This window comes from Oryctolagus cuniculus, chromosome 21 (assembly GCF_964237555.1).
Source record: "Oryctolagus cuniculus chromosome 21, mOryCun1.1, whole genome shotgun sequence".
NCBI classification, from domain to species: Eukaryota; Metazoa; Chordata; class Mammalia; order Lagomorpha; family Leporidae; genus Oryctolagus; species Oryctolagus cuniculus.
The window spans coordinates 9,272,996-9,297,932 of NC_091452.1; the positions used below are offsets into that span (position 1 = coordinate 9,272,996).

Consider the following 24,937-nt stretch of genomic DNA (forward strand, 5'->3'; position numbering starts at 1 on the left):
GAGACAGAGAGAAAGGTCTTCCTTCTGTTAGTTCACTCCCCAAATGGCCGCAACGGCTGGAGCTGCACCGACTCAAAGCCAGGAACCAGGTGCTTCTTCCTGGTCTCTCATGCAGATGCAGGGGCCCAAGCACTTGAGCCATCTTCTACTGCTTTCCCAGGCCATAGCAGAGAGCTGGATTGGAAGAGGGGCAGCTGGGACTAGAAATGGTGCCCATATGGGATGCCAGCACCACAGGTGGAAGATTAACCTATTGCACCATGGAGCCAACCCCATAAAGTATATACTTGACACAAATAAGTTTTCTGGTCTGGTCCTCCTTGGGGATCAATCAAACATATATTAGTTCTAGAATGAGCATCACATAATGAATACAGCTCTTTTCCCTTACTCATTGTTTGATTTTGAGAAGTCCAGAAGAATGAGGTGGTATTTACATTGCCAAGATCTGCTGGCCACCTTTTTAGTTCTACAATCATAGAAAGCACCTCTCTCTGCTCCATTTATCCCAGGCCCTGGAAATACAGGCCTGTCACTTCCAGTTCCCTCTCTCTCCACAAAAGCAGGTAAAATGGCACCATACCATAATGGTGAGAAGGCTGAGTAGAAAGCTAGTCAGGAAAATGGTGATGCCATAAAAATAAAGTATGCTGCAGACAGACGTGTTGATCGAATTCAGGAATTCAGCCATGGTTGATGGTGGTGAGTGCATAAGGATACACCTAGGAAGAGAATCAACAGACAGGAATAAGAGAGACATTCAGTACAACACAAGTTAATAAGTATGTAACTTTACTTCTCATTTTGCTAACCCCTGCCTTTAACCCTTTGTCCTTCTGACAGACACATTACCTTATAGTCACTTTATGATACATTTTTACCTATGTACTCTTAGCCTTGGCTGTACCTTGTTCCATAGCCCGTTTTCAATACAAGCACCTTAACTAAAGTGCATGCAGAAAGTCTTTTTCTAGCTCCATTTATGGAGAAAGGTGGGTATGGTCTACCATGAAAATGATACATTTGATTCTTATTTACCTGTGGCTCTGGCTGAAGTTGTGGAAACATTCACTGGCATTGCCCAGGCAGAATACAGGTGCCATTAATAGCAGAGGTATCAGGCTGGGAAGAAAAACTGTTATCACTCTAATATCCATCACTCTAATATCCATACTTAAAAATTTTTTGAAGATATTTTAATTTATTTGAGGGATGATGAGAGAGAGACAACAAACTACCAAACTATCAGTTGCCAGTCCACTGCTCAAATGCCCACAACACTCAGGAATGGGTGGATCTAACACTAATTTTCATGCTTTTCCCCTTTTGCATAATATTCTCCTTTTCTCTGAATTTCATAACTCTGCCAATATCTACAAATATACACATCCAATTTTTTCAAGAAAAATACTTCAAATGCTTTAAGGATTTCTTCCTTTCCAGTTCCTGGGGAAGTGGAGTGGAGAATACGATTTGTACCTGGGTTAATACACCTAACAGAGCTTCAGGAAGAATCTGCAGGATTCTCATTGTGACCATTGGAGGATGATCTCGTCTCTGTCTCTCCCTCTCTCTCTATGTAACTCTGACGTTCAAAGAAACAAATAAATCTTCAAAAAAATAAACAGCCAGCAATTTATCTAGCTAAATATAGAGGAGGGGGCTGGCACTGTGGCTTAGCAGGTGAGGCTGCCACCTGCAGTGCCGGCATCCCATATGGGCGCCGATTTGAGTCCTGGCTGCTTTCACTTCCAATTCAGCTGTCTGCTATGGCCTGGGAAAGCAGTGGAAGATAGCCCAAGCCCTTAGGCCCTTGCACCACGTGGGAGACCCAGAGGAAGCTCTTGGCTCCTGACTTTGGATCTGTGCAGCTCTGGCCATTGTAGCCACTTGGGGAGTGAAACAGCCGATGGAAGACCTCTGTTTCTCTACCTCTGCCTCTCTGTAACTGCCTTTCAAATAAATGAATAAATCTTCAAAAATATATAGAGAAGAGAAGACCAAGGAGCAAAACTTATAATTTTTTAGGAATTATTTTTATTTATTTGAAAGACAAGAGTTACAGAGAGGTACAGCCAGAGAGAGAGGTCTTCCACTCTGCTGGTTCACTCCCAAATGGCCACAATGGCCAGAACTGAGCTGATGCGAAACCAGGAGCCAGGAGCTTCTTTCAGGTCTCCCACGTGGGTGCAGGGGCTCAAGGAGTTGGGCCATCTTCTACTGCTTTTCTAGGCCATAGCAGAGAGCTGAATAGGAAGAGGAGCAGCTGGGACTCCAACAGGCACCCTTATGGGATGCTGGCACTGCAGGCTGGGGCTTTAACCCACTGTGCCACAGAACCAGCCCCAAAACTTGTAATTTTTTTTTTTTTTTGACAGGCAGAGTGGATAGTGAGAGAGAGACAGAGAGAAAGGTCTTCCTTTGCCGTTGGTTCACCCTCCAGTGGCCACTGCGGCGGGCGAGCTGCGGCCGGCGTACCACGCTGATCCGATGGCAGGAGCCAGGTACTTATCCTGGTCTCCCATGGGGTGCAGGGCCCAAGCACTTGGGCCATCCTCCACTGCACTCCCGGGCCACAGCAGAGAGCTGGCCTGGAAGAGGGGCAACCGGGACAGAATCTGGTGCCCTGACTGGGACTAGAACCCGGTGTGCCAGCGCTGCAAGGCGGAGGATTAGCCTAGTGAGCCGCAGCGCCGGCCCCAAAACTTATAATTTTTAAAACCAACTCTAAAATGATCACTGTAGGTGAGATCTAGACCCTTCCCAGGTATTATAATCCTAAAAGTCTCGACCACTGTTATAAAGTGGAAGAGATCTTGAAGGCCATTGATTATTACTCTTTATAACAGAAAAAAGGAAATTAGAGATCCAAAGACTTAAAGCAGTTTGTTCAAGGCCACATAGAGTTGATGGCAATCAGAGCTAACATCTAAACTGTAACATTAAAGTGCTTCCATATACAATGTGGAAAAATGAAATCAATGTTTCTTGCAGAGTATGCACTATGAGAACGTAGGAGTAACAATGGAAATAAAGGGCACTGTACTATTTGTTCTCACTTGGAAACCACAATAATGGAATTCTAAACAGAGAAGGAAAGAAAAGTCTTACCTTGACAAAATGAAGGCTATTTGACCAAGTTGACATGTATAATTTAACATCTGTGATAAGAAAAAATGTGAGAAATGTCTTAGGACATTGCCAGTCACATAACAACAAATACTAGCTCATCAATCACCAACCAATAGAAAAAAGATTTCCAAGAGCCAGTTTCCTCCTATGAAATGATATTTGCTATAAAATTTGTGAAACAGAATTCCTTAGCATTGGACATGACAGGATTTTATCTGTATTACTGTAGTCTAAAAAGAGCAGCAATAACAAAAGAGACAAGGAGAGCCTACAGGAAGTAGTTTAGTATAAGATTTGTTTATATGGTTTAGTATAAAATATCTTCAAAACAAAGGCAAACATTAAATCACATACTAATAGTAATGCTCATTTTCTTTTTAATATTCAGAGAGGTGTGGACATTTTCAGATGTCATGGGTGGAATAAAACACTGGGAATTCAGATGATCAGAATAAAGTATATTGATCCAGTTTTAGAATAATAGAGTTGGATGAAATAAGCCCTTTGGATGTCTGATCATTAGACTCTATAAGACAGAACAGGAAAAAACTCCTACTTATATATTAGACACTTATAAAGAATTGTTCCTACGTACTAGGACTTAATAATGAAAGACACTGAACAGATGGCTTGACAAAAGATTATAAAATAAACTTTAAAAAATATTGTAAGGTGAGGGGCTGGCGCTGTGGCGTAGCAGGTGGGGCTGCTGCTTGCAGTGCCAGCATCCCATGTGGGCACCGGTTTGAGACCTGGCTGCTTTCCTGCCTGGGAAAGCAGTAGAAGATGGCCCAGGTCCTTGGGCCCCTGTGCCTGCATAGGAGACCTGGGGGAAGCTCCTGGCTCTTGGCTTCAGGTCGGAGCAGCTCCAGCCAATGAGGCCATGTGAGGAGTGAACCAGCGGGTGGAAGACCTCTATTTCTTTGCTTTTCCCTCTCTCTGTGTGTAACTGTGACCTACAAGTAAAATAGATAAATCTTTAAAAAATATATATTGTAAGGTGAAAGTAATATGTAAGTAGGCAGCTGAAGTTTAGGTAAGCTAAATTTATTGTACTCCTGAAAGTTTTTTTTTCTCTTTAACTGTCAGCTTGATACACCCACATTCCTTGGATGCACCTGTCTCATCTGGGAACAGAGTGCATGTTAAGACCACATCCTATTTGTATATTCAATTAAGGTACTACCGCCTGCATGGAAAAAAAAAAAAAAAAAGGACTGAGAGTAGGGGAGAGGTTTCTTTTCACCAAGAATCATATTTAGAAGTGCCTTTCACTCTCTGCCATGGACTATGTTTAGAGGGACTACTCTTGGTTTCTTTCTTTCCACCATGGACCACACTTAGAGGTGGTAATCACAGGTCTGGGAGAATACTGCAGAACTGGATTAACTCTGAGTCTGGGGTAGGGAACCCCACCTTGAGATGTAAAAGGAGATCTTGCAGGGATGGCACTTTGGTGTAGCAGGTAAAGCCACCACCTGCAATGCTGGCATTCCATATAAGTGTTGCTTCAAGTCCCAACTGATCCACTTCTGATCCAGTTCCCTGCCAATGTGCCTGGGAAAGCAGTGAAAGATATTCCAAGTCCTTGGGTCCCTGCACCCATGTGAGAGACCCAGAGAAAGCTCCTGGTTCCTGGTTTTGGCCTGGCTCAGCCCTGGCCAATGGAGCCGTTTGGGGAGTGAACCAGTGGATGGAAGCTCGCTCTCGCTCTCTTTCTCTCTCTCTCTCGCTCTCTCTCTCTCCCTCTCTTTGTAGCTCTCCTTTCAAATAAATGAATAAATCTTTAAAAAAAAAAAAAAGGGAGATCCTGGGACAACAGATATTATCAAACACAAGGGAGTCCAATCACATGACTAAATGTAAATTGTTGTGGACAGCCTACTTTTGTCTTTCAGGTTCTAGAGACTTCTCAGCTGTGCATCACTCTACATTTGTTCTCATGGACTCACTCCTATGCATAGTTTCAAAAATTGGCCATAGGACTCCAGATACCCATAAGCCAGATGGTAGAAACAGCATTTCAGGTATTTAGCAACCTAAGAATCAGCCCAGGGGACATCATGGTCTGGTTAAAAAAGACCACAGGAGAGTATCTCAGGTGTGGAAAGGCAGGACACAGACACAAGGTGTGTCCCTCTGTGAAGGACCCCCCAACCCATGCCCCAATGCAAGAAAAGTGGCCAAAGGAAGAGGGACTCTTCTACCCTCTAAAAAGAGGAAAGGGGGTCCCACTTCCCTTGTCATCTTGTCTGAAGACTACTGGGGCCTGAGGACTCTGCCTAGGCATCGCATGTCAGGAGCTCCAGGTGACTGTTGATGTCACAGGTAAGGGTGTTCATTCTAAGTGACACAGGGGTCACTATGTACTAACTTCCCATGCAGGACCCCATCTTTAAAAAGTTATATTATTGAGGCTGGCACTGTGGTGTAGCAGGTAAAGCTGCCACCTGTGGTGCTGGCATCTCATATAGGCGCTGGTTTGAGTCCCGGCTGTTCCACTTCCAATCCAGCTTTCTGTTATGGCCTGGGAAGGCAGTGGAGGATGGTCCAAGTCCTTGGGCCCCTGCACCCATGTGGGAGACCCGGAAGAAGCTCCTGGCATTGGATCAATGCAGCTCCAGCCGTTGCAGCCATCTAGGGAGTGAACCAGCGGATGGAAGAACCCCCCACCATGCCTCTCCTCTCTGTGTTAACTCTGACTTTCAATTAAATAAATGAATCTTTAAAAAAATTGCATTATTGGCCGGCACCGCGGCTCACTAGGCTAATCCTCCGCCTAGCGGCACCGGCACACCGGGTTCTAGTCCTGGTCGGGGCGTCGGATTCTGTCCCGGTTGCCCCTCTTCCAGGCCAGCTCTCTGCTGTGGCCAGGGAGTGCAGTGGAGGATGGCCCAGGTGCTTGGGCCCTGCACCCCATGGGAGACCAGGAAAAGCACCTGGCTCCTGGCTCCTGGCATCGGATTAGCGCGGTGCGCCGGCCGCAGCGCGCCGGCCGCGGCGGCCATTGGAGGGTGAACCAACGGCAAAAGGAAGACCTTTCTCTCTGTCTCTCTCTCTCACTGTCCACTCTGCCTGTCAAAAAAAATAAAAATAAAAAAAAATTGCATTATTATGGGAGTTGATAGTAAACCTCATTCTAGGCAATTTGTCTTTCAGTTTTTCAAATAGAAGATGTCCAGCTCCTTTGCTTGGAAGGGATTTGCTATCACCCTGGTGCATCTCTCAGGTTAACTGTTTCCAAATTTAAGTCATTGGTTATGATGCTAACGAGCACTGAGACAGATCCCAGCCTGATCTTCCTGAGGAAATAAAGGATACAGTATATCCACAAATCTGAGATCAGGACAGGCTACACGTGCTGTGCCTGTTAGAGGCCTCTTAAAGAGCAGGACCGCACTTCCTCAGCACCAGCACCCATCAAGCCAGAAGCAAGATGAGGACTCCAACCCTTGACTAATAGGTTTCTCAAACATACAGTCCTGGTTCCATGTCAGTCTTCCTGGAATATCCCCACTGCACCTGTTTTAAAGCCAAATTTGAAGGGGGGGGGGCAGTGCTATGGGGTAGCAGATAAAGCCACCGCCCACAGTGCCGGCACCCCATGTTAATGCTTTTGAGTCCCAGCTGCTCCACTTCTGATCCAGCTCTCTGCTATGGCCTGACATAGAGGTGGAAGAAAAGTCAAATGGAGACTACAGAATGATTCAGGACTATTAATAAGGCAGTTATTCCACTTCACCACTTGTGCCAAATCCTTACACTATATTAACACAGATACCTGAATGTACCTCATGGCACACAGTCCTACACCTAAAAGATGCTTTCTTGGAGCCGGCGCTGTGGCGCAGCAGGTTAATGCCCTGGCCTGAATCGCCGGCATCCATATGGGTGCCAGTTCTAGTCCTGGCTGCTCCTCTTCTGATCCAGCTCTCTGCTATGGCCTGGGAAAGCAGTAGAAGATGGTAAGTCCTTGGAACCCTGCAGTTGCGTGGGAGATCCAGAAGAAGCTCTTGGCTCCTGGCTTTGGATCGGCGGAGCTCTTGCCGTTGTGGTCACCTGGGGAGTGAACCAGCGGATGGAAGACCTCTCTCTGTCTAAACCTCTCTCTGTAACTCTGTTTTTCAAATAAATAAAATAAATCTTTTTAAAAAATTAAAACTTCTGATAAAAATAAAAGATGCTTTCTTTTACATGCCACTGAGCCCAGAATCCCTCTGAATGGACTGCCTTTGAATGGACTGATCTTCAGTGTTTTAGAGGTAGTCCTCATTTGTTCAGCAATGCTCTTGCAAAGGAAATTAGGAACTCCAATTAAAGACTGGAGCCATTCTACAATATGTAAATGATATTCTCATCTACAGTCCATCCAAGAAGGACTCATATGAAAATAGCTTCTAGGCCTTAAATTTTTTAAGGAAGCAAGGGTATAAAGTTTCCCCAACCAAAGCTCAGATTTGTAATGAGAGGTAAACTACTCAGGATAGGGCTGGGGCTATAGTTAGCAGGTCAAAATGCCACCTGTAATGCTGGCATCCCATATACGCACTGGCTAGAGTCCCAGCTGCTCTACTTCTGACCCAGCTCTCTGCTATGGCCTGGAAAAGCAGTAGAAGATGGCCCAAGTCCTTGGGCCCCTGCACCCATATGGGAGCTTCCAGCTCCTGGCTCCAGATTGGCGCAGCTCTAGCCGTTGCAGCCATCTGGGGAATGAACCAGTGGATGAAAGACCTCTCTCTCTCTCTCTCTATCTATCTATCTACCTCTGCCTCCCTGTAACTCTGCCTTTCAAATAAATAAATAAATCTTTTAAAAAAGTCAATTAGATAAAGATTTCATATAACCTCAGAGCTAGAAGGCACATTAAGGAACACAGAGGGGTCAGCACTGTGGTGTAGAAGGTTAAGCCTTGGGGTCAGCGCTGTGGCGTAGCTGGTAAAGCCGCTGCCTCCAGTGCCAGCATCCCATGTGGTGCCGGTTTGAGTCTTGCCTGCTCCACTTCTGATCCAGCTCTCTGCTAATGTGCCTGGGAAAGCAGAGAAGATGGCTCAAGTGTTTAAGCCCTTGCACTCATGTTGGAGACCCAGAAGAAGCTCCTGGTTCCTGACTTTGACCTGGCCCAGCCCTGGTCATTTCAGCCATTTGGGGAGTGACCCAGCGGATGGAAGATCTCTCTCTCCCTCTTTCTCTCTTTTTATCTCTGCCATTCAAATAAATCAATCTTAAAAAAGGAAAAAACCCACAGAAACCAATGTTTTACTTCATGATTAAAAATTGAAGCCCAAGAAAAATGATGTGGCCAAGGTTATATAGGAGGTAAGCGACAGAACAGGGACTAGAAGACACATCTCCTGATTTACTCTGAAGTGTTCATTACATTATAATATCATTTATTCATTCAACAGATATGTATTTAGCTTCATCATGTGCCTGAGAGCATACCACATTCATTTGTGCTAGAAGTGATCTTCAAGCTCTAGGGAAGTGTTGGGAGGCTTTCAGATTATTTTACTCCATCAAGTCATTAACAAAAATTCCTTTTCAGAAACCACAACATAATAAATGTTGCAGAAACAGAAAGACTATTATATATATAGATATATAGATATAGACCAAAACATACAAAGGCATTTAATGAAATGAAAATTGGTAACATCATAAAAATATCATCTGTCAAAATCACATAGTGACATACTAAAAGAATCATAAATAGGGGCCGGTGCTGTGGCACAGTAGGTTAATCCTCTGACTGTAGCGCCAGTTCTGGTCCCAACTGCTCCTCTTCCAATCTAGCTCTCTGCTGTGGCCTGGGAAAGCAGCAGAGGATGCCCCAAGTGCTTGGGCCCTTGCACTCCCATGAGAAACCTAGAAGATCCTGGCTCCTAGTTTCGGATTGGCTCAGCTCTGGCCATTGCAGCCATTTGGGGAGTGAACTAGCATTTGGAAGACCTCTCTCTGTCTCTCCCTCTCACTGTCTGTAATTCTACCTCTTAAATAAATAAAATATTTTTTAAAAGATTTATAAATAAGAGATTCAGTGAGCTATACAATAGGATACCACTTAGTAGTAAAAATAAAAGGATGAAGAACAATGACTAGACCTCAAAAGTATTATGCTAAGTGAAAGCCATCAGTCACAATGACCACGTGTTATATGACTTCATTTATAAGAAATGTCAAGAAAAAGCAAATTTAGAGACAGGAAGTAGATTAGTGACTGCCTAGTACAGAAGATAAGAAAAGTATCAGTGACAAAGGGTGTGAAAGATTTTATTGGGTCAGAGAAAATATCTTGAATCTTATTTATCATGCTGATTGTACAATTCGGTAAATTTACAGAAATAACTGAATTGTACACTTGAAGTAGATGAACTATGTGATATATAATATATGTACGCACAAAGAAGAATCAAGATATACTAACTTAGTATTCTCTCATCTTTTATAACTGTAATGCTGGACAGTACTCCCATACTATTTTATGAAACAAAGAAGGGAAGACGATTACTCTCTAGACCCATCTTCTTTTCATACTACCACACTGAAATTCCTATGCCCATCCGCAAAACAACACTTGTCACTTGCATATACTGAAGAAACACAGCAAAGCAGAACACTCTCCCTCTCCAATAGCTGTAGCCCCAAATTCCATGTCTGCAGAACACCTTCCTTTACTCTTGTCCAAGATTTCTTTTTAAAAAGATTTATTTATTATTTATTTATTTATGCCACTGTGGCATAGTGGGTAAAGCCATCACCTGTAGTGCTGGCATCCCATATCGGCATTGGTTCAAGTCCTGGCTGCTCCACTTCCAATCCAGCTCTCTGCTATGGCCTGGGAAATCAGATGAAGATGGCCCAAGTCCGTGGGCCCCTGTACCTCACGTGGAATACCCAGATCCTTGCTTCAGATTGGCCCAGCTCTGGCCGTTGCAACCATTTGGGGAGTAAACCAGTGGAAGACCTCTCTCTGCCTCTGCTTCTCTGTAACTCTGCCTTTCTAAGAAAAAAATAAATCTTTTTAAAAAGGTTTATTTATTTCTTTGAAAGGCAAAGTAAGAGAGGAGGGGAAAAGAGAGAGAGACAGACACAGAGATCTTCCATTCACTCCCCAAATAGCTGCAATGTCAGGGGCTAGGCCAGGCTGAAGCTAGGAGCCTGAAACTCCAGCTGGGTCTCCCATAAGGGTGTCAGGGGTCCAGGTATTTGGGAATCATCTCCTACTTTCCCAGGTGCATTAGAAGGGAGCCAGATGTGAAATAGAGTAGCCAGGTCTCAACTGGCACTCCGATATGGGATGCTGGCATTGTAAGCAGTAGCTGAACCTGCTGCACCACAACGCAACCACCAAAATAATTTTCTTTACTCTAGTAACTATGATGGATTGGTATGCAGCCAAGAAAGATTTCACTTACTGAATCAACAGGCAGGAATAACAGTATAAATGGTGTTTTCTATAATTAAACCTTTGTGTGGGGGGACAGGGGGAAGAAGCAAAGGAGATGAAGTAATGTCAACAGAATGGAAACTGTGATAACATGTTTTTTCTTTGATTAACCTTCAAAAATTCACACAGTGCTAGTGAGCAGCTGAGTGGTGGCAGCCGAACCTACCAACCTGCCAATTAAGCCTCATCAGGATGACAATGGAACCCAACGGGAAAATGTCTTTGGGGAGCCTGGCCAGGACCCATAAAGTCCTGGAGAAGAAGCTAGAGGAACGAGGCTTTGACAAGGCCTCTGTAGTCCTTAGCCAGTTTCTAGTGCTAAAGAAAGATGAAAAACTCTTCAGAGTGGCTGAAGAACACGTAGTGTCAAGGCCAAGCAGTCCTGGGATGCTTTGGGTGCATCTGATGAGCGGTGTGTTGCCTTCTTGTGATGAGTCTCCAGTTTGCAACTGAGTGGGGACTCCACACTGTGCTCTTAAAAGGAATAGACTGCTGTTGTCATATTCACCTCCATTGTACTCCAAGGGTATTTTTGGGAGTTCCCTGCCCTAACCATTTCAACTTTTTTGGAATTCTCACTCTTGTATGCATCTCTGTTCCTTCAGTTTCTCTTGCCAGTTCCACACTGATAATTTCTGACTTTCCTGAGTGGATTCCTGGCCCCTTCCCTCACTCTACCCTTACCTCCTGTATGTTTGATGCCATTTGGTTCCTTTTATGGCAGAACAGTGACTGTACTCAAAAAGTTTAATAGATCAATAAAGTCAGTAGCCTTCATGAAAAAAAAAAAACCACTTAGTTTCTGAATGTTTACACTGTTTATGAAGGATACATGGGTTTCTTTTAGCATACTATCAACTCTGAATAAAACTTACCAGCGGAGATGTGCTGTGTCCACTCTCGTTATGTTTCATCCTCAGCTCTGTGTACAGATACCAGATGTAATTGATGGTGTAGAGAATTGAGGAAATGTAGAGTATCTAGATGAAAATCCAAACAACCTATCATAATGATTCCACTCTAATTTTCTTCAATATAGGCCATTATTTTCTATTATGAGAAACCTATCTACTGCTCTATTAATAACATATCACCTGGTATTTTATACTAGGTAAAACTGGGGAATGTCTGAGAATTCTACCATACCTACCATCTTTATTCTATTTTTAAAGATTTATTTATTTGAAAGTCAGAGTTACACAGAGAGAGGAGAAGCAGAGAGAGAGAGAGAGAGAGAGAGAGAGAGAGAGAGAGAGAGAGAGAGAGAGAAAGAGTTCTTCCATTCATTGGTTCACTCCCCAATTGGCCGTAACGGCCGGAGCTGTGCTGATCTGAAGCCCGAAGCTTCTTCCAGGTCTCCGACAGGGGTTCAGGGCCCAAGGACTTGGGCCATCTTCCACTGCTTTCCCAGGCCGTAGCAGAGAGCTGGATCAGAAGAGGAGCAGCTGGGACTAGAACTGGCGCCCATATGGGATGCTGGCGCTTCAGGCCAGGGCGTTAACCCGTTACGCCACAGCGCAGGTCCCATACAATCTTTATTCTAAAACATGCCCACCTTACTTACTTTATCCTTTTGACTACGCAAAAGAACTACAGCCTTATCTACCTCATGTTACTCAAAAGAAGAGATGGGAGGAGATTTCTAGTACATAGTATTTTCACCACAACAGATACAGCATACACAAACAATCCTCAAAGCAAAGGTAACAGTAAAATAATTAGAAAATTATTAGCTCTTATTACTTATTATTTATATTATTTTATATTATTATTATCTTATTACTTATTATTGTAACCCTTTGTTTACAATATAAACTAATTGCAAGTTCATGTAACTGAATTTTTTACATAACTGACTTTTAATAATGGTTACATTTAATTTGGCTCAAAAAATTCCAGAAAATGTAACAACTGGTAAAGCCGGATCCAGCAGCCCACTGGTTGCTAGGCCAAATACAATAAATGAAAATATCAGTAACTATATATTTTAAGATTTTTATTTATTTGAAAGGTAGAGTTACAGAGCAAGAGGGAGATATAGAGAGAGATCTTCTGCCGACTGGATCACTCCCCAGTAGCTGCAAAGGCCAGGTTGGGCTGGGCAAACTCCAGGCGCCTGAAACTCCATCTGGGTCTCCTATGTGGGTGCAGGGGCCCAAGCATTTGAGCCATCTTCCACTGCTTTCCCAGGCACATTAGCAGTGAACTACATTGACAGTGGTGGGGCCAGCAAAGTGGAGTCGTAGGTTAAGCTGCTGCTTGCAGCGCCGGCATCCCATAAGGGTGCTAGTTTGAGTCCCAGCTGCTCCACTTCCAATCCAGCTCTCTGCTATGGCCTGGGAAAGCAGTGGAAGATGGTCCAGGTGCTTGGGCCCCTGTACCCGCATGGGAGACCAGGAGGAAGTTCCTGGCTCCTGGCTTCGGATTAGCCCAGCTTCAGCTGTTGTGGCCATTCGGGGAGTGAACCAGTGAATGGAGGATATCTCTCTCTGCCTCTGCCTTTCTGTAACTCTGCCTTACAAATAAATAAATCAACTTTAAAAAAAAAGAAAGAAGCCGGCGCCGCGGCTCACTAGACTAATCCTCCGCCTAGCGGCGCTGGCACACCGGGTTCTAGTCCCGGTCGGGGCGCCGGATTCTGTCCCGGTTGCCCCTCTTCCAGGCCAGCCCTCTGCTGTGGCCAGGGAGTGCTTGGGCCCTGCACCCCATGGGAGACCAGGAAAAGCACCTGGCTGCTGGCTCCTGCCATCGGATCAGCGCGGTGCGCCGGCCGCAGCGCGCTGGCCGCGGCGGCCATTGGAGGGTGAACCAACGGCAAAGGAAGACCTTTCTCTCTGTCTCTCTCTCACTGTCCACTCTGCCTGTCAAAAAAAAAAAAAAAGAAAAAAAAGAAAAAGAAACAAAGAAAGAAAAAATAAAAGTGGTACAGGAGCCACGCTCTGGCATAGCAAGTAAAGCTGCTGCCTGCAGTGCCAGGATCCCATATGGGCGCTGGTTTGAGTCCTGGCTGCTCCACTTCTGATCCAGCTCTCTGCTATGCCCTGGGAAAGCAGTAGAAGATGGCCCAAATCCTTGGGCCCCTGCACCCACATGGGAGACCCGGAATTCCGAAGCTCCTGGGTTCAGGTCGGCCTAGCTCTGACTATTGCAGCCAGCAGGGGAGTGAACCAGCAGATGGAAGACCCTTCTCTCTCTCTGCCTCTCCTTCTCTCTCTCTGCCTCTCCTTCTCTCTGTGTGTAACTTTGACTTTCAAAATAAATAAATAAATCTTTAAAAAAAAAGAAAAAAAAGAAAGTGATGCAGCTAGGACTTGAACCAGTAGTTATATAAGATGCCAGCATTATATGTAGCAGCTTAACCTGCTGAGCCATGTATATTTCTATATATCAGCAATAAACTTTTAGTAAATGAAATTTAGGAAGATACTACATATTTACATAATATCTAAAATATATTTTTTTATTTATTTGGAATATGCAATAAGGAGCCAGTGCTATGGCACAGTGGATTAAAGCTCTGTCCTGCAATGCTGACATCCCATATACGGGTACCAGTTCAAGTCCCAACTACTCCACTTCCAATCCAGCTCCCTATCAATGCACCTGGGAAAGCATCAGAGGATGGCCCAAGTGCTGGGGCCCATGCACCTACATGAGAGTCCAGGAAGAAGCTCTGGCTTCTGGCTTTGGGTTGGCTTAGCTCCAGCTGTTGTGGCCATTTAGGGAGTGAACCAGCAGATGAATGACCTCTCTGTGTCTCTTCCTCTCTTTGTAAAATAAAATAAAATGAAGTAAAATAAATCTTAAAAAATACACAATAAAACATATGTGTGATATATGGTAACACTTGACATGTAACATAAATACATAATTCTATATAATAAAATATAACACATAATTTGAACTACCTAGGAATCAATCTTTTAAAATATGTAGAATATATACATATAAAATGATTAAAGTTTACTGAAATACAGACCTCAATATTATATGAAGAGTCATGCTCATGAACTGAAGAGAGATTGATTCTCTGTTAATTGGTTCAATAATTCAGTTGAATCTTTATCAAAATCTCAACAAGTTTTCTTTTTGACCTTCACAAGATGATTCCAAAATTTGTAAGAAAGAACAAAAGACTAGGAATCAAAATATTCTTTTTGTTTTAGATTTTTTAATATTTGTTTGAAAAAAATATTTGTTTGAAAGGCAGAGGTACAAAGAGATGTTCGATCTCCTGGTTCACTCCCCAGATGGCCACAATGGCCAAGGAGGGACCAGGCTGAAGCCAGGAGCCAGGAGCCACGAGCTTTATCTGGGTTTCCCATGCGGGTGCAGGACCCAAGCACTTGGGCCATCTTCAGCTGTTTTCCCAGGCACATCAGCAGGCAGCTAGATGGGAAAAGAATCTCAAACTGCTGCTCATATTGGATACTGGTATTGCAGGTGGAGGCTTAATCTGCTATGCCACAATGCTGGCCCAGAGAGACAAAATATTCTGCATGGGGCAGGTATTGTGGCATAATGGGTTAAGCTGCCACTTGTGACACCTATCAGAATGCCAGTTCAAGTACTGGTTACTCTGCATGTGAGATAAGTAATGGAATACAGGAGGAAGTACTGTTCCCTACATTACACAGCTCTGCAATATTGGTAGTAAAAATCTGAAATGTGATTATTCTCTCATGTCCTCTTCTCCACTTACTGCCACTGAAACAGAGTGACCACTCTAAGGAAACAGGTGCCTAAAGAAGCAATAGGTGTTTTCATAGAAGAACCAGGATATCATTATATTTGATAGATTCCTCAATCCTCTATAGCAAACACATCAGTGCTCTTAATTTGACCTACCTTGAAGTTTTCAGATTTAAAAATAAGTAAATGTCTGAGAAGTTGATCTGGTGGATTAATCTAAAGATTAGTCTGCTCAGTACAGAGCTATTAATCTAACAGACTGGATTCCACCCTTCAGAGTCAGTCGCTATAGTGCAGACAAACCCTTCTTTTTTATTTATTTATTTATTTATTTATTTATTTATTTATTTTGGACAGGCAGAGTTAGACAGTGAGAGAGAGAGAGAGACAGAGAGAAAGGTCTTCCTTCTGTTGGTTTACCCCCCAAAATGGCTGCCATGGCTGGCGCACAGCGCCAATCCAAAGCCAGGAGCCAGGTGCTTCCTCCTGGTCTTCCATGCGTGTGCAGGGCCCAAGCACTTGGGCCATCCTCCATTGCTTTCCTGGGCCACAGCAGAGAGCTGGACTGGAAGAGGAGTAACTGGGACAGAATCTGGCACCCCGACTGGGACTAGAACCGGGGGTGCTGGGGCCGCAGGTGGAGGATTAGCCTAGTGAGCCGCAGCACCAGCGACAAACCCTTCTAAATCAAGTGTTATTGTGACATTGAAACATATTTACTGATTGGCTGAACTGAAGAAAGAAAATAGCACTTGGAAAAACCCATATCTAAGTCTATTAATCAAAAACTAAAATTATTTCTGATGGTTTGTTCCTTAAATTGAATTTACCTCTCATACAAAATCCAGAACAAAAGACTAGTAAATGATTGATTTCCTCTGTTCTAGTTCAGTGAAGTAGCAGAAGGGTGCTCCAGCTGTGCTGAGCCAATCTTCCTCCCTGAACAGCTCTGGGTTTCCTACATAACACTTTTGGCAGAAACTCAGTAACTGCAGGTATATAATAAAGTTATAAGAGGTGAGGGGGTCGGGGGTCAGCACTGTGGCACAATGGGTTAAAACCCTAGCCTGAAGCGCCAGCATCCCATATGGGCGCCAGTTCTAGTCCCAGCTGCTCTCCTTCCAATCCAGCTCTCTGCTATGGCCTGGGAAAGCAGAAGATGGCTCAGTCATTGGGTCCCTGCACTCACATGGGAGACCTGGAAGAAGCTCCTGGCTCCTGGCTTCAGATTGGTGCAGCTCTGGCCGTTGCGGCCATCTGGGAAGTTAACCAGCAGATGGAAGACCTCTCTCTCTGTCTCTACCTCTCTGTAACTCTGTCTTTCAAATAAATAAAATCAATCTTTAAAAAAAAAAAAAGTGAAGGGGTCAGCACTTTGGCATAGTAGGCTAATCCTCTGCCTCTGGCACTGGCATCCCATATGGGCCTCAATTTGTGTGTCCCAGCTGCTCCTCTTCCAATCCAGTTCTCTGCTATGGCCTGGGAAAGCAGTGGAAGATGGTCCAAGTGCTTCAGCCCCTGCACCCTTGTTGGAGACCCAGAGGAAACTTAAGGGTCATAGTTTCAGATCGGCCTGCTCCGGCCATTGTGACCATTTGGAGAGTGAACCAGTGGATGGAAGACCTTTCTGTCTCTCCCTCTCTGTAACTCTACCTCTCAAATAAATAAATAAAATTCTTAAAAAAAAAAAAAAAAGAAGAAGAAGAAAAGAAAAAAGAAAGAGTTGAGTAATCCTAGATCTAATTTGTACCTCACAACTACCCTAGTAGAGGAGGAAATTCTCAAAACAGAAAAATATCTGGGGAATGTTGGGGAGAAGGAGAGGGAGGGAAGTGTGGTTGTCTTCTTGGAACTGTACCTATGGAATGCATGAAATCTGTTCTCTTTACAGTAATTTCAAAAAATTTCATGCTTCCTAAAGTTTTAACATCTTAAACATGGAAATGATATTAAATGGCACTGAATGCAATAATTTCCCAATCTCATTTCATAAATTATTGTCGAGCCCTGACCTTGGTCTATGAAATACTGAGAAGGGCCAGATTTGTGGTACAGTGAGTTAAGCAGCCCCTTGCAATGCAGCATTCCATAGAGGAGTGCTGGTTCAAGTCTCAGGAACTCTGTTTTTGACACAGATTCCTGCTAACACCTGGGAAGGCAGCAGAAGATGGCCAAGTTCTTGGCCTCTGTCTCTCATGTGGAGACCAGGATGGAGTTCCTGGCTGCTGGCTTTGGGCTAGAGTGGCTCTGGTTATTGCAGGCATTTGGGAGAGTGAATCAGAGGACAGATCTTTCTCTCACTGTCACTCTGTCTTTCAAATAAATACATATATAAATAAATCTTAAGTAAATTCTGAAAAAAAGAGGAAATGTAATGAGTTTTTCATATTGCTAAATTTAATAACTTAAACATTCTCTATTTTTAGATATTTTGCCAATTTTTTAAAAAAGATTTATTTATTTGAAAGGCAGAGTTACACAGAGAGAAAGGGAAAGGCAGGGAGAGAGAGATTTTCCATCCACTGGTTCACTCCCCAAATGGCTTCAGCAACCAGGGCTGGGCCAGACTGGAGCCAAGAAACAGGAGCTTCATCCCAGCCTCCCACGTGGGTGCAGGGGCCTAAGCACTTCCGCTGTCCTCCACTGCTTTCCAAGAACATTAGCAGAGAGCTGCATTGGAAGTGGAATAGCTGGGACTTGAACTGGCGCTCATAAGGGATGTCAGCGCTGCAGATGGCGGCTTAACCAGCTGTGCCACAGAGCTGATCTCTGCCAAAATTTCTATCTAAATATTCTTTTATGAAATTAAATGGTAATTGTTTTTAAGATGTTCTTAATTTAGAAAAATATGAAGTTGGTAACATTATTACAACTGCTACATATTATTTTTCAGTTTTACTCATCAGTAAAATCCTGAAATTGAGGAACCACTGATCTATTCATCTAGTGTCGTGTCTGGTGTTCAGGTAAAAATAGCAAATCTGGGGTCAGTGTTGTGGAACAGCAAGTTAAGCTACCACTTGCAATACCAGAATCCTATAACTGTTAGAATTCTGGTTACTTCGCTTCTAATCCAGCTTCCTGCTAATCACCTGGAAAGACAAGCAGTTGGGCCCCTGCTACCCATGTGGAAGACCTGGATGGAGTTCCTGGCTCCTGGATTCAGCCTGGCCCAGCTCTTGTTGTAGCCACTTCAGGAGTGAACAAGTAGATAAGTCTCTGTCTCCTCACAACCCCCCAATCTCATTGTTCTGCCTTTCAAAAACATATATACATAAATCTTTTTTTAAAAAATAGCAAACCCATTTTCACACAGACGAAAATTATGGGCACATCTGACAAGGAAACACTGAAGTGATTCTAATGATTTATTATCGTCATTACAATACTAGAGGTTTCTCCTCAAACTGAATTCTTTCCTACTAGTGCTTAGGCCCATTATCTTAATCTTGCTTCAGTGGAAACAATTCATAACTGCTAACCCTGTTCCAAAAAGCTTGGCAACAGTTTTCAAAAAGGGGCAAAATTTTTTTCTAAACCACTCCTCTTGTTCAAAGAATAGAATCAAATCTAGATTCATAAAACTAGGTATTGGGCCGGCGCCGTGGCTCAATAGGCTAATCTTCCACCTAGCGGCGCTGGCACACCAGGTTCTAGTCCCGGTTGGGGCTCCGGATTCTGTCCCAGTTGCCCCTCTTCCAGGCCAGCTCTCTGCTGTGGCCAGGGAGTGCAGTGGAGGATGGCCCAAGTGCTTGGGCCCTGCACCCCATGGGAGACCAGGAGAAGCACCTGGCTCCTGCCTTCGGATCAGCACGGTGCGCTGGCCGCAGCGTGCCGGCCATGGCGACCATTGGAGGGTGAACCAACGGCAAAGGAAGACCTTTCTCTCTGTCTCTCTCTCACTGTCCACTCTGCCTGTCAAAAACAAAAACAAAAACAAAAACAAAAAAACACTAGGTATCATGACTGGTTCTTTCTCTGCTAGGACTCTCCAAAGTCTAGGACCTCTTAATCTGTTGTATAAATAAGGGAATGCCTGCCTCTCCCTCCCCCAATTTTTTTTATTGAGGAAAAAAATTGAGATCTTAAGAATTCTTTTTTTAAAAGATTTTTATTTGTTCTATTTGAGAGCTACAGTTACAGACAGCGAGAGGGAGAGACAGAGAGAAAGGTCTTCCTTCCATCGGTCACTCCCCAAATGGCCGCAATGGACGGAGCTGCACTGATCCGAAGCCAGGAGCCAGGTGATTCTTCCTGGTCTCCCACAGGGTGTAGAGGCCCAAGGACTTGGGCCATCCTCTACTGCCCTCTCGGGCCACAGCAGAGAGCTGGAGTGGAAGAGGAGCAGCTGGGACTAGAACCAGTGCCCATATGGGATGCCGGCGCCGCAGGCGGAGGATTAACCTACTGCACCATGGCATTGGCCCCTCAAGAACTCTTGAGAGGAGAATTTTGTAAAGCAGAAATAGTTCATCTAAATCAATCAAATTATGGAAGTAGGAGGCAGGAAAGAGATGAGTTTTTACTTTTCCCTTGCATATCCTTTTTAAATATTTTAATTTTTATTGAGAACATTATTAGTTTTACACATTACACATACCAAAATTTTTAATATTGAATAAGATAAAAGCACTCTATTTTAAAGAGAGTACATATTTCTGTCTTGGTCTCCTGTTTGCTAAAGAATATTAAACTGAATGTTCTAGTTACACAGAGCAATAGCAAAGAGTCAAATTTGGGCTTACTTTTTAATGGGAAAAAGAATAAGCAATTATCACATCTAGATCCTGGCTCTACAGTAGGAGAAAACAGGAAATAAGAATTAAAAATTTTAGAATTAAAATTAAATAAAGGTAAAGGTTAGAGTAAAGATTAGGCTCTAAAAATCCATTAAAAATATTCTCGTCCCAGGGCTGGAATTGTGGCATAGCAGGTTAACACTACCACCTACAATGCCAGCATTCCATATGGATACCAGTTGGAGTCCTGGCTGCTCCACTTCCAATCCAGCTCCCTTCTAAAGTGCCTTGGAAAGCAGTGCAAGATGGCCCAAGTGCTTGGGCCCCTGAACCCATATGGGAGGTGTGGAAAAAGTTCTTAGCTCCTGGTTTTAGTCTGGCCTAGTGCTGGCTGCTATGGCCATCTGGGGAATGAACCAATAGATAGACGATCTCTCTCTCTCTCTATCTCTCTCTTTCTCTCTCTCTTCCTCTCTATCTGTACCTGTGTCTTTCAAATAAATAAATAAATCTTTTAAAAATTTGTATGGGGGGGCCAGTACTGTGGCATAGCAGGTAAAGATGCCGCCTGCAGTGCCGGCATCCCATATAGGTGCCTGCGGCCTCATGGGAGACTGGAAAGAAGCTCCTGGCTCCTGGCTTCAGACAGGTGCAGTTCCAGCTATCGAGGCCACCTGAAGAGTGACCCAGCAGATAGAAGACCTCTTTCTCTCTGTCTCTCTCTGCCTCTGCCTCTCTGTAACTCTGCTTTTCAAATAAATAAATAAATAAATCTTTTAAAAAATTTGTCTAGGAAGAAATTTAGCTATTGTACCAGACTTAAGGTGATCTCTTCAGGGACTTAAAAACTAACCCTAGGGGCCGGCGCTGTGGTTCACTAGGCTAATCCTGCGTCGCCAGTACCCGGGTTCTAGTCCCAGTCGGGGCGCGGGATTCTGTCCCGGTTGCTCCTCTTCCAGTCCAGCTCTCTGCTGTGGCCCAGGAAGGCAGTGGAGGATGGCCCAAGTGCTTGGGCCCTGCATCTGTATGGGAGACCAGGATGGCCCAAGTGCTTGGGCCCTGCACCCGCATGGGAGACCAGGAGAAGCAACTGGCTCCTGGCTTCGGATCAGCGCAGCGCGCTGGCCGTAGCAGCCATTTGCGGGGTGAACCAATGGAAGGAAGACCTTTTTCTCTGTCTCTCTCTCTGTGTCTAACTCTGTCAAAAAACAAACAAACAAAAACAAAAACAAAAAAAAACTAACCCTAGGAACCCTAGGAAACTTTGATTTTGTAAAACTGATGCTGGGTATGCTGTCAAATTAAACAGGCTATTTATTAATAATGAGATAATTAGAAGATTAACGCAGTCTAGACAAGAAAATGGTATTACATGTTTTCCTAGGGTTTGTGGAAAATTATGTTTAAGCCAGATTTGAACATATTTAGGCTTTTTTTTTTTTTTTTTTTTTGACAGGGAGAGTTAGAGAGTGAGAAAGACAAAGACAGAGAGAAAGGTCTTCCTTCATTGGTTCACCCCGGAAATGGCTGCCACGGCCGGTGCGCTGCGCCGATCCAAAGCCAGGAGTCAGGTGCTCCCTCCTGGTCTCTCATGCGGGTGCAGGGCCCAAGCACTTGGGCCATCTTCCACTGCCTTCCTGGGCAACAGCAGAGAGCTGGACTGGAAGAGGAGCAACTGGGACTAGAACCTGGCGCCCCAACTGGGACTAGAACCCGGGGTGCTGGCGCCGCAGGCGGAGGATTAGCCTAGTGAGCCGCGGCACCAGCCGATACTTCATTTTTTAAAAAAAAATTATTTACTTATTTGAAAGGTAGAGTTACATAGAGGCAGAAGCAAAGGCATACAGAGAGAGAGACAGAGAGACAGAGAGAGAGAGAGAGAGAGAGAGAGAGACAGAGAGAGAGGTCTTCTATCTGCTGGTTCACTCCCCAGATGGCCGCAATGGCTGGAGCTATGCTGATCTGAAGCCAGGAGCCAGGAGCTTCTTCCAGGTCTCCCATGCGGGTGCAGGAGCCCAAGGACTTGGGCCATCTTCTGCTGCTTTCTCAGACCACAGCAGAGAGCTGGATTGGAAATGAAGCATCCGCGACTCAAGCTAGCGACTATATGGAATACTGTCACTGTAGGCAGCGGCTTTACTCACTACACCACAGTGCTAGCCCCAGCACCTTTTTTTTTTTTTTTTTTTTTTTAAGATTTATCTATTAATTTGAGTCAGAGTTACAGAGAGAGAGACACAGAGAGACTTTCCATCAGCTGACTCACTCTCTAGATGGCAGCATTGACTAGGGCTGGGCCAGGCTAAAGCCAGAAACCATGAACTTCATCTGGGTTTTGCATGTGGGTGGCAGGGACCCAAGGATTTGGACCATCTTCCCCTGCTTTTCCCAGACCATTAGCAGGGACCTAGTTCAGAAGTAGAGCAGCCGAGACTCAGGACTCAGTATCTTAACTCTTTAAAGAGGTATTAGATGGGGCCGGCACTATGGCATGGTAGGTTAAGCCCCCACCTGCGGTGCCAGCACCCCATGTGGGCACCAGTTTGAGTCCTGGCTATTCTACTTTTAATCCAGCTCCCTGCTAACGGCCTGGGAAAGCAATGAAAGGTAGCCCAAATGTTCGGGTCCCTAAACTCCTGGCTCCTGGCTTCAGACTGGCCAAGTTCTGGTGGTTGTGGCCATTTGAGGAATGAACCAGCAGATGGAAGACCTCTCTCTCTGACTCTTCCTCTCAAATAAAAGAGAAGAAGAAAGAAGAAGACAACTAACCTCTGGTTCAAGGCACTCTCCACTGTTTCTTTTCTGATGACCTACACAGTTGATACATATTTTCTCATTTTATAACCTCTCTTGGGTTTGAGAGCTACAAGTGCTTGGTTGTACTGAGCAAATTCTCCTCCCTGACCAGCTCTAGGCTTCCTACATCTAGTCAAAATACCTAGGATTTCCTGCCATTTCTAAACTGCTTTTGGCAGAAGGAGGCTTTTGTGCTTTGACAGACTGTTAAAGTCAATCTGTCTTGTTGGACAGACCTTTTTGCCTATCAAACAGTTCTCTCCATAGGATTCAAACAAAATTATAAAATCTAAACTAAGCAACAAACTGGATCTACTTTAAGGACTAGGACAAAACATTCTTAGTATAGTACAGTCTTCCATATCCATAGGTTCGGTTCCATATCCACAGACTCAACCAGTTAAGGATCAAAAACATTCAGAGAAGGTGCAGTGTTGTGGCACAACTGTTTGTGGCTTCTATATCCTGTATCAGAATTCTGAGTTCCAGTTTGAGTCCTGGTTACTACACTTCTAATCTAGAAATAAAGTGTCTGAGAAGGCAGTGGGCAATTGCCCAAACGTTTGGGCTGCTGCCATCCATGTAGGAGACCCAGATGATATTCCTGGCTCCAGGCTTCAGCCTGGCCCAGCCATGGATGTTGTGGCCATTTGGTGAGTGAAGCAACAGATAGAAGATTTTCTCTCTCTCACCCTCTCTCTGACATTCTGTCTGTCAAATAAATCTTAAAACAACAACAACAAAAAAATTTAGGGAGGGACTGGTGCTGTGGTGTAGCAGGTAAAAGCCACTGCTTGTAGTGCCAGCATCCCACGTGGGTGCCAGTTTGAAACCTGGCTGCTGTACTTCCAATCCAGCTCTGTGCTATGGCCCGGGAAAATAGTAGAATATGGCCCAAGTGCTTTGTCCCCTGTACCCCCTTGGGAGACCGAGAAGAAGCTCCTGGCTCTAGGCTTCAGATCAGCCCAGTTCCAGCCATTGTGGCCATCTGGGGAGTGAACCAGTGAGTGGAAGATGCCTCTCTCTCTCTCTGCCTTTCTAAATCTGCCTTTCAAATAAATAATCTAAAAAAAAATTAGGGAAAAAACTGAGCCTGTACTGAACATGTACAGATTTTTTTTCTTGTCATTCTCTAATCAATACAGTAACTTTTTACATAGCATTTACAATGTATTAGGCATTTTAATTAATCTACAGCTGACATAAAGCAACGGAGGATCTGCATAGGTTATATGCAAATATTATGCCATTTTATACAATGCACCTGAAGATTCAGAGTTTGGTATCCACAGGTGGTCCTGGAACTAACTCCCTGCGGAAACCAAAACATACCGTACATAGCTTAATCATCTTGATTCCCTTGTTCAGAGAAATTCATAAAAACATTGCACATTCATACAAAATTTTTAATTTTACAAAAACATATGCACATGTGGCTGGCATTGTGGCAGAGTGAGTGAAGCTGCTGCCTAAATGCTGGCATAACCTATGAGTGCAGGTTTGTGTCCTGGCTGTTCCACTTCCAATTACCTTCTTGCTAATGTGCCTGGAAAAGTAGCATTAGATGGCTCAAGTTCTTGAATTCTTCCCACCCATATGGGAGACCTAGATGGAGTTCCTGTAACTCTGCCTTTCAAATAAATAATTTTAAAAAACATATATATTTTATTTAATATTTAAAAAATCTTGTGGAGTTGGGCATTTGGCACAGAGGTTAAGATGCCACTTGGTATCCCACATACCATACAGAAATGCCTGGTTCAAGTCCGAGCTGCTCCACTTCTGATCTAGCTTCCTGTTAATGCACATCTTGGGAGGCAGCAAGTATTTGGGACTCAGCCACCATGGGGAGACACAGATTGAATTCCAGGCTCCCGGTTTTGGCCTGGCTTGGCTCTGGCTGCTGTAGGCATTTGAGGAATGAAACAGTGAATGGAAGATCACTCTCTGTCTGCCTTTCAAACAAAATGAAAATTAATTAATACATTTTTTTAAAGATTTATTTATTTACTTGAGAGGTAGAGTCACAGACAGTGAGAGAGAGAGACAGAGAGAAAGGTCTTCAATCCATTGGTTCACTCCCTAAATGGCCGCAATGGCCGGAGCTGCGCCAATTCAAAGCCAGGAGCCA

General features: G+C 44.2%; 1 protein-coding gene across 12 annotated transcripts in view; it reads right to left on the reverse strand.

Moving 5' to 3' along the window:
- TMEM116 (transmembrane protein 116) overlaps positions 1 to 24,937 on the reverse strand; it is a 153,006-nt gene that overhangs the window by 93,629 nt on the left and 34,440 nt on the right. For 10 of the 12 annotated variants that reach the window (XM_070066232.1, XM_017349545.3, XM_008272246.4 and 7 more), the window contains 4 exons: positions 11,455 to 11,559; positions 3,112 to 3,161; positions 1,039 to 1,122; positions 584 to 722 (listed from right to left, as the gene is read on the reverse strand). In XM_070066232.1, the coding sequence (XP_069922333.1) occupies positions 584 to 722; positions 1,039 to 1,122; positions 3,112 to 3,161; positions 11,455 to 11,559 (378 nt within the window). Of the gene's footprint in view, positions 1 to 583; positions 723 to 1,038; positions 1,123 to 3,111; positions 3,162 to 11,454; positions 11,560 to 14,231; positions 14,347 to 24,937 lie in introns of all 12 variants that reach the window. The other 2 variants (XM_070066234.1, XM_008272250.4) reach the window with 2 other exon arrangements.